At 39.2% G+C, this 9,851-nt stretch overlaps 1 protein-coding gene across 3 annotated transcripts in view; it reads left to right on the plus strand.

Moving 5' to 3' along the window:
- Positions 1-3,892: 3,892 nt before the first annotated feature.
- Positions 3,893-9,851, plus strand: part of MTX2 (metaxin 2) — a 60,898-nt gene continuing 54,939 nt past the window's right edge. Inside the window, exons 1-2 of one of the 3 annotated variants that reach the window (XM_007112010.4) lie at positions 3,893-4,157; positions 7,008-7,022. In XM_007112010.4, the coding sequence (XP_007112072.1) occupies positions 4,118-4,157; positions 7,008-7,022 (55 nt within the window). In that variant the 5' untranslated portion in view covers positions 3,893-4,117. The remainder of the gene's footprint in view (positions 4,158-7,007; positions 7,023-9,851) is intronic. The other 2 variants (XM_007112008.4, XM_007112011.3) reach the window with 2 other exon arrangements.

A 9,851-nucleotide genomic window follows, 5' to 3' on the forward strand; every position in this document is an offset into this window, starting at 1 on the left:
AACTATGGTCACCATGATGTACATTATATCCCCTTGACTTATTTTATAACTGGAAGTTTGTGCCTTTTGACTCCCTTCAGCCATTTCACCCAATACTTACACCCTGCCTCTGGCAACCACCAATCTGTTCTCTGTATCTATAAGCTTTCTTTCTTTTCTTTTCTTTCTTTTTTTTAGATTTCACTTATAAAGGAGATCATATGTTATTTGTCTTTCTCTGACTTATTTCAGATAGCATAATGCCCTCAAGGTCCATCCATGTTGTTGCAAATGGCAAGATTTCATTATTTTGTTTGGCTGAATAATACCCCATTGCATGTATATACGAGTACCACATCTTCTTTATCCATTCATCTGTTGATGGACACTTAGGTTGCTTCCAAATCTTGGCTATTGTAAATAATGCTGTGAACATGGGGGTGCATATATCTTTTCGAATTAGTGTTTTGCTTTCTTCAAATGAACACCCAGGATTGGAATTGCTGGTTTGTATGGTAGTTCTATTTTTAATTATTTTGAGGAGACTTTATACTGTTTTCCACAGTGGCTACACCAACTTACATTCTCAACTACAGTGAACAAGTTTCCCTTTTCTCCATATCCTCACCAACAATGTTATTTCTTGACTTTTTGATGATAGCTGTTCTAACAGGTGTGAGGTGTATCTCATTGTGATTTCGAATTGCATTTCCCTGATGATTTGTGATGTTGAACATCTTTTCATGTTGGCCATCTGTATGTCTTCTTTGGAAAAGAGTCTGTTCAAGTTGTCTGACCATTTCTATTTTGCTTTATTTTATTTTATTTTGGCTGCACTGCACAGCTTGTGGGATCTTAGTTCCCTGACCAGGGATTGAGCCCGGGCCCTGAACAGTGAAAGCACAGAGTCCTATAAACACCGGACGGCCAGGGAAGTCCCTCTGTCCATTTTTAAATCATATTTTTAAAAGTATTGAGTTGTATGAGTTCTTTATGTATTATAGATATTAACCCCTTAACAGATATATGATTTGCAAATATTTTATCCCATTCAGTAGGTTGCCTTTTCATTTTGTTGATTGTTTCCTTTGCTGTGCAGAGCTTCTTAGTTTGATGTAGTCTCACTTGTTTATTTTCACTTTTGTTGCCTTTGCTTTTGGTATCAAATCCAAAAAAATCATCACCAAGATTGATGTCAAGTTGCTTACTGCCCATATTTTCTGCTAGGAGATTTATCGTTTTAGGTCTTATATTCAAGTCTTTAATCCATTTTGAGTTAATTTTTGTGTATGGTGTAAGGTAGTGGTCCAGTTTCATCCTTTGCATGCAGCTGTCCAGTTTTCCCAGGATCATTTATTGAAGAGATTGTCCTTTCCCCACTGTATATCCTTGGCTCCTTTGTCATAAATTAACTGCCATATACATTGGTTTATTTCTGAGCTTTCTATTCTGTTCTATTAATCCATGTGTCTGTTTTTATGCTAATACCATTCTCTTTAGATTACTACTGCTTTGTAATATAAATAGTTTGAAACCAGGAAGCATGACGCCTCCAGCTTTGTTCTTCTTTCTCAAGATTACTTTGGCTATTTGGAGTTTTTTGTGGTTCCATACAAATTTTAGAATTGTTTGTTCTATTTCTGTGAAAAATGCCATTGGAAGTTTTATAGGGATTGCATTGAATCTGTATATTGCTTTGGGCATTATGGACATTTAAAAAATATTAATTCTTCCAATCTATAGCACAGAATATTTTCCATTTATTTGTGTCTTCTTCAATTTTTTTTTAAAGTCTATTTAATTTATTTATTTTTGTCTGCATTGGGTCCTCTTTGCTGCGCACGGGCTTTCTCTAGTTGTGGCAAACGGGGGCTACTCTTGGTTACGGTGCGCAGGCTTCTCATTGCAGTGGCTTCTCTCGTTGCGGAGCACGGGCTCTAGGCGCGTCGGCTTCAGTAGTTGTGGCTCGTGAGCTCTAGAGCGCAGACTCAGTAGTGTGGCACACGGGCTTAGCTGCTCCACGGCATGTGGGATCTTCCCGGACCAGGGCTCGAACCCGTGTCCCCTGCATTGGCAGGTGGATTCTTAACCACTGCACCACCAGGGAAGCCCTCTTCAATTTTTAAAAATCAATTATTATTATTTTTATTTATAAATTTATTTATTTATTTATGGCTGCGTTGGGTCTTCGTTGCTGTGCACGGGCTTTCTCTAGTTGCGGCGAGTGGGGGCTACTCTTCGTTGTGGTGCGCGGGCTTCTCATTGCGGTGGCTTCTCTTGTTGCAGAGCATGGGCTCTAGGTGAGCGGGCTTCAGTAGTTGTGGCACGCGGGCTTAGTTGCTCCGCGGCATGGGGGATCTTCCTGGTCCAGGGCTCAAACCTGTGTCTCTTGCATTGGCAGGCCTATTCTTAACCACTGTGCCACCAGGGAAGTCCCTATCTTATTATTTTTGATGGAATTGTAAATGGGATTGTTTTCTTTATGACATTTTGTTGTTACTGTATAGAAACAACAGATTTCTATGTATTGATTTTGTATCCTGAAACTTCACTGAATTCATTTATTAGTTTAAAGTTTTTTTGGTGGTCTTTAGGGTTTTTTACATTTAATATCATAGCATCTGCAAATAGTGACAGTTTTTCTTCTTCATTTCCAAACTGAATTTCTATTATTTCCTTTTCTTGCCTAATTGCTATGGCTTGGATTTCCAATTACTGTGTGATTTAAAATGAGTCACCTCATCACTCTGAACCTGTTTATCATCAGTGAAAGAGGGGCTTTGGCCCTCCAGATGATCTCTGAAGTCTGTTTCACTTGTAATATTTCATTCCTCTAAATCTGTAATATAGTCTGATTTTTCTTGAATTGTGTATGTATAATTTAAAAAGTTATTAGGTTAAGGGGTAAAAAGTCACCTATGGGATTTAGGTGTCTCCTCTTCCTGCCCCTCTTACCCCTGAAAGGGATGAAATGAAGTGTGTGACTGGAGTATTTTATTCTCCAAGATGAGCTTCATTTCAGGTGTACAGAGATGAAGGGCAAACTTTTAGCTTAGGTGCTGCTCAAGCCGCCTTCTCTCTGGCAAGCATGTTTGAATAAAGAAATAAACACTAACGTCTGTCCATGGACTAATCAACCTAACAGTATAGTTGAACAGAGGAAATTAATGTGGGTTTGAATCTGGGCTTGAGTGGACTCCTTGCGCAGGCAGTTTAAAATCTCTAAGCCTGTTTCTTTATCTGTAAAATGGCAATAACATCATCTTATTGGTCATCTAGAGGATGACATGAAATAGAATACTGTATATATTTTTTAAGTGCCTAGTATCCAGTGGACACTTAAAACTGTTACTTGCCTTGATGATATCCCTTATTTGTGGAATCTAAAAAATACAACAAATATTGTATTTGTGAATATAACAAAAAGGAAACAGACTCACGGATATAGAGAACAAATTAATGGTTCCCAGTGGCGGGGGGAGGGGCAATACAGGGGTGGCGGAGTGGGAGGTACAAACTACGGGGTGTAAGATTAGCTACAGGGATGTACTGTATCAATACAACACGGGGAATATACTCAATATTTTGTAATAACTGTAAATGGAGTTTAACCTTTAAAACTCATGTAAAAAAATAGAATTAAAAAAATCACCAACCTATACAATCAAGAGCAAACAAATGCTTGTTGTTTGAAACGACTTTAAAAAAAAGTTACTTGCTTACAAAATCCTCGCTTAGAAAGGAAACTGAAAACCTCTGGGGTACCCCAGCCTGCCGGGTAGGCTGGAGTCGGGAATCAAACACCCTTCTCCCCTCTCCCTCCCCTCTCCCCGCCCACCGGCGGCCCGCAGCTGCCTTGAGGCCGAACAGCACCGCCGGGAGGAGTCAGAGGCGGGGCCGGCGGAAATGCTCTCTTGCTGCTGTCAGCTGCGCCGGAAGTTCCTGCCCCGGCCCGGCCTGGCGGTAACCTTGGGGTCTTCGCCGCCCGAGCAGCCACGGCCGCCGCGGGGGTGGGCTTTGCTAGTCCAAGCCTCAGCCGGGGCCAGGTCTGTTAGGTGCCAGGAACCGCCGGGTTGTGCAGGAGTTCGCTGAGGTTCCCGGGGAGTAGGAACCGCGGGCGCAAGGCCGACGAGCCGACATGTCTCTAGTGGCAGAAGCCTTCGTCTCGCAGATCGCAGGTAGCGTGCATGGCCGCGGACCCGGACGGAGGCGGGGACCGGCGTGGGGCAGTCGTGGGGAGCACTGTGGGCTTTAGGACTGCAGGTTTCCTCCAGCCTTGCAGCATTAGACGCTGAAACCAGGCCTGGGGATGGAGGTGGGCACTGACTACCAGCCGCATCTCATAGATGAGAAAACGGAGGGGGAGAAACTTGGCCAAGGTCACCCCGTAGGACTGGGAGTTCCATCTGCTTTTCCTGGGCACTGCTTTGTCCAGCTGCCCACTGGGTCTGGAGGTGTTGGGGTGCGTGGAGAACGCCGTGGGTTGGAATTAAGGTGGGGGCGTGGCCACAGCGGCAGGACTTCCGAAGGCTTCAGTGATTAAGTATGGGGGCAGCCTCGGTTTGGGACCTGAAGTTTAAGGTGATTGTCACTAGTGAGTCGCCATTGTCATTTGAGTGGCCACCGAAGTTTCCTCTCCGAGCAGCACAGTATTACCATTTGCTAAGTGTCTAGGATTCATTGACACATTTTTAAGTCTACATGAATTTTTTGAAACAACTTTGACTTGACAGACTGAACATGACTGATGTAAATAGATTTATAATGTATTTCTGTTATCGATGTTCTTATTTACTGTAGTGAAAGAAATTAAATATTGTTGAGAAAGTGAGGAGACTATTGTAGGTGTAGGTTGATGGGTAATAATCTTTAAATGGAGTTAAATGCAGTATTTTCACGGTGAGTACGGTAAATATTCAGTCACGAGGATAAATAGGTACATTTACAATAAGGTAGTATTTTTGAAATGGAAAGTACTGAATGTGTTACAGAATTTGCCAAAATGTTTTTCATTGCCTTTGTGTGAACATACACTTCTTTTTTCCTTGTTTCACTTAAAGACTGTTTTCTAAAAGAGAGGGAAACTCCCACTAGATTGCAAGCTTCATGAAAGCTGGGATAATACTTATTTTGTCTCTAGTATCTTTTTTCTTTTTAAAATTTATTTATTTATTTTTGGCTGCCTTGGGTCTTCATTACTGCGTGAAGGCTTCTTTCTAGTTGCGGTGAGCGGGGGCCACTCTTTGTAGCGGTAAGCAGGCTTCTCATTGCAGTGGCTTCTCGTGTTGCAGAGCACGGGCTCTAGGCATGTGAGCTTCAGTAGTTGTGGTACGTGGGCTCAGTAGTTGTAGCTCGTGGGCTCTAGAGCGCAGGCTCAGTAGTTGTGGCGCACGGGCTTCGTTGCTCTGCAGCATGTGGCATCTTCCCGGACCAGGGCTAGAACCCCCGTCCCCTGCATTGGCAGGTGGATTCTTAACCACTGCACCACCAGGAAAGTCCCTGTCTCTAGTATCTTGAGGATCTGTCAGTTGGTGCTCAGTAAATATTTGCGACCTGAATCAATGAATAATCTTGAGATTTCAAACAACGATTATTTCTATTTATACCATTTATGTTTTAAAAAAAGTTAGATCATTAATTTAATTTAGATTGCTGCTATGTTAAAATATTTCAGTGTATGCTGATATTGGTATACTGTATTCCCTAATGTGTGGTTTCTTTTAAAGAAAAAATGATGAATATCTTTTAGTAAGCTTTTAATAAGTTTGGAACTTTGCTTCCATTAGTGAAATTTAAGAATTTCTAGGAATTTTATCAGTCTGCCATCTTAGCTATTTGGAGGGGTCACTCTAGGAGGAGACGTTTATAGATGAATAATTCAATAAATGGTGTTGGGACAACTCCTAAGTCATAACATTGCAAGAATAAATTCCAAATGAATTAAAGATTTAAGTGTAAAATAAGAACAAAAACCAAATTGTAATAAAACAATTAGGAAAAAATATCGGAGATATAGCGTAGGAGGCCCAAGCAAGACACAGAATTCAGAGTTCATGGAAGAAAAAAATTATGGATTTTATTGCACATAAATTTAAAAAGCTTTGTATGATAAGAGACATAAGTTTCTACAAATTAAGAAAAAGACAGTCCAACAGAATCAAAGATAAAGGACAGGAACAGGCAGTTCACAAAAGGGGGAATGCAAATCAGCAGTGAAGGTATGAAAAGATGCTCTCCACTAATTTCCACTCAGTTGGACCCTCAAAGTATTGGTGAGTCTGTAAGAAATCACTGCTTTTTGGGAACTTAACATAGCAATATTTATTTAAATGCCATTAATTGACCCAGAAATTCTTCTTCATGGGATTTATCTGATAGAAATAGAAGGACCATTATTTAAAGAAATATACAACAGTAATAATTGTAGTATTATTTGTAATAGCAAAAACCCAGAAATGTCCTAAGTTATGGCATGCCCACATTATTACAGATACTAAAAATGAAGAGGTATATCTGTTAAATGTATTGCCTTGAAAACTCTGATTATCTTAAGTAAAAACAAGTTATAGAATAGTGTATATGTGTATATGTATATAGTATGAACCCACTGTTGTTAAATAAATGAACCCTGTATAAACATGTATATGTAAGCAAAGAAAAATGTAGAAGAATATTCAACTAATTTTAACTAGTAATGTCAGGGTAATAAGGATAGGATGTTGGTGGAGTGAGAATATTTTACTTTTGAATTTAAATGGTTCTAATTTTAAAAATTTGAAAGATTATATTTTGGCAATAGCGAGAAAAGGTATTTGACTTGTAATTGTGACTCAAATCCAACAACTAATCACAGCATTCTGCTTCTGGCAGTAATATGGTTTTCTTGGAAGTGATCAACCTCAAGAGATTAGAGATACATATCTACATAGTCCCGTTATAACTTAATCAGTAAATGTGAATTTGTTTTTGTAGTTGAGAGCTCTATTTTTTAATGTGTTTAACACTTTGCTTATTATTCTTTCTTTCAGTGAGCCAACAAACTGGTATTTCTTTTGGAAACATTTAACGGCATCTTACATCTATCTGTGATATTCATGAAGTGCCCTCCTTGAGAACCTCATTCATAAGGACATCTTTTTGAAAGCCTTCTCTGAACTCCCCCATTTAAATGAACCACTTCTGTCTCTTTACCACTAGTGTATCCCTCACCAAGTCCTCTCAGTTCTTACTCCTTATTATGACTCAGTAGGTATTCTCTCCATCTCCACTGCTATAATATTACCTTAGTTTAGGGCTTTGTTATTTCTTGCTTGGATTACTGTAGTAGTGTCTGAATAGGTTTTCCTGCTTTCAGTCTGGTCTCTTGCTAGTACAGCCTCTACACTGCAAAGCCTCAGTGGGTTTTTGTCTGTTTGTGTTGTTTTATTTTTATTTTTCTAAAATGCAGATTTAACTCCTCTTGTTTTAACACCTCATTGGTTCCCCACTCTCAGTAGAATGGAGTGAGGCATACAAGAGCCTTCGTGAGTTATTCCAAGTCTGTCTCTCCAGCCTCATCTCTCATCACCCCTTTCCTTGAACTCTTGCCTTTCTAAACTATTAGTAAATAAATAAACTATTATTAGTGTCCATCTTTGGCAAATGTTGCCTTTTCCCTGAACTGTCCACTTTGCTTGGATAACTCCTGTCTGTCCTTTAAGACTCTGAGCACATTTTAGCCTGTAAGTCTACCTGACATTTTTTTCCTGTGTAATAAGAAAGGTTTATTGTTTTTTTCTTTTTTTCTCATAATAAAAATGATACATTACTACTGTAGAAAATGAAAACAATCCAAAAGAATACAAAGTAAAAATCACCTAAAATCATAAATTTAAAATCTCATCCTCATCATTAAAACTTTGGTGAACGAAGCTACCTCATTTACTCTCCCTACAAATAAAAAAAATGAACATAATATATAATATGATTACTTTTTTGTAATCTGTTTTGTCATGTAGCATATCGAGATCTCTTTCCATGTCTATGAATGGACTGACATATATATCATCATTGTTAAATGGTTGCATTAGTATTTCACGGTAATGAAGAAATCATAATTAGCTTATCTAGTCTTATTATGATGGGTATTTGGGTGTTGTATTAGTTTGGCCTGAGAAGCAGAAGTGGTAGGAGCTCTAGTGCTAGTTCTAGCTCTGTCTATACACACACACACACACACACACACACACACACACACGCACACGCGCACACGCGCGCATGCGCGCTCGGAACTGGCTTATGCTGCTGTTGTGGGGTTGGCCAAGCAAATGCTAAGTCCGAAAGCAGACAGCCCTGAAGGGGGTCCAGGAGGAGGAGGGAGCACGTGCCGCAGTTGCTGCTTGCAGAGCCCGAGCTCAGGGAGGACTTAGGTCCTCTGTTAGTAAGTTGGGCCCACCCAGGATAATCTCCCTTTTGATTAACACAAAGTCAGCTGATCCTGGACTTTAATTATATCAGCAAAATCCCTTCACAGCAACGCCTAGATTAGTATTTGAATAACTGGGAGGTGTTTGCTACAAAATGGCTGTTGCCTCCCTTCTGTCTTCCCAACACCTGCTGGAGGATACCCCTTGTAGCTCACCCTAATAGATAGTAGAAGGGGTATTCTGGCAGATGTAGTTCAGTCTAGCCAGTTTAATGCACCTCAAAACCATCACAGGTGTATATGACTTTGTAAACAGTGCTTACAAATACATATTTGTGTATCTGAGTAGTTTCTTTGGATAAATTTCTTAAACCGGGAGAGAATTTTGAATTTTTCTTTTAACTCAGTGACATGGAAATAAATGGTAACTTATGATTTTGAATTAATAGCTTGGATCTCTAGATAATGATATGCTAGATTAAGAACTTTAAAAAGGATGAAAATAGCCCTGGATATTGAGTGGTTTTCAAAATCTTTTGTAACAGCCTGTGTATTTTAAATTTTAACTTGTTTTTTTAACTGGCAAAATTTTCCAATACATTAGTTGAGTTTCAGGTTAAAAAAAATTATTTTTTTCAGATAGTTGGGTAGGCACATATCCTGGGGAAGGATTGAGTATTCCCATTTGGGTTGTATGACCATATTTGGAGTAGTCACTCTAGCCAAAAGGACAGTACTGTGATAGGCCTGACTCACTTGCCCATCTCTTTACCAGGAGTGACTCCAGCTTTTAGGGCTCCACAGTGCCACCAGATACACGCAAAAAGCTAGAAAGGTGCTGAGCGCTAAACTGCAGGAATCTCCTACAGTGTTGATCACTTCCTTCACCTTGCTTATTTCCTGTGGACTTGGAAGTGAAAGTCAGACCTGGGTTCTTTTTCAGCTACTTGCTAAATGTGTGACCTTGGGCAAATTACTTGCCTTTTTAAGCCTCAGGTTTCTTATTTGCAAAGTGGTAAAGATAATTATAGATTATTTAAGGAATAGATGACAAAAGATAGAAAATGCCTGGCATTGTGTCTGGCACATAGTAAGCACTCAATAAGTGTTCATTAATATTTTTAGCTCATTTACCTATCAGTTTTTCTCTTTTCCTGGACTTTGCTTCTGTCCTCCTGTGTGAAGATACAAGTTTGGTAAAGCTTTTAAAATTACTTATAAACAGAATACATAATTTATTTCAATAATATAAAACATCTGTAAAGAGTTATTTTATTAAAATTACTCCTGTAATAAATTATTATGAGATATTTGTTTCAAGATTATACCTTTGATAAGTTCCAGCCATATTTAGCTTCATTATATAATTGAATCTTCAGTATAGGTCATAGGTATAAATACTCTGAGACTTTTTCAGTGGTGATTTGTTTGTTAGCATTGCCAAAAGGTTTTTTTTTTTTTTTTTTTA

This window comes from Physeter macrocephalus, chromosome 2 (assembly GCF_002837175.3).
Source record: "Physeter macrocephalus isolate SW-GA chromosome 2, ASM283717v5, whole genome shotgun sequence".
NCBI lineage: Eukaryota > Metazoa > Chordata > Mammalia > Artiodactyla > Physeteridae > Physeter > Physeter macrocephalus.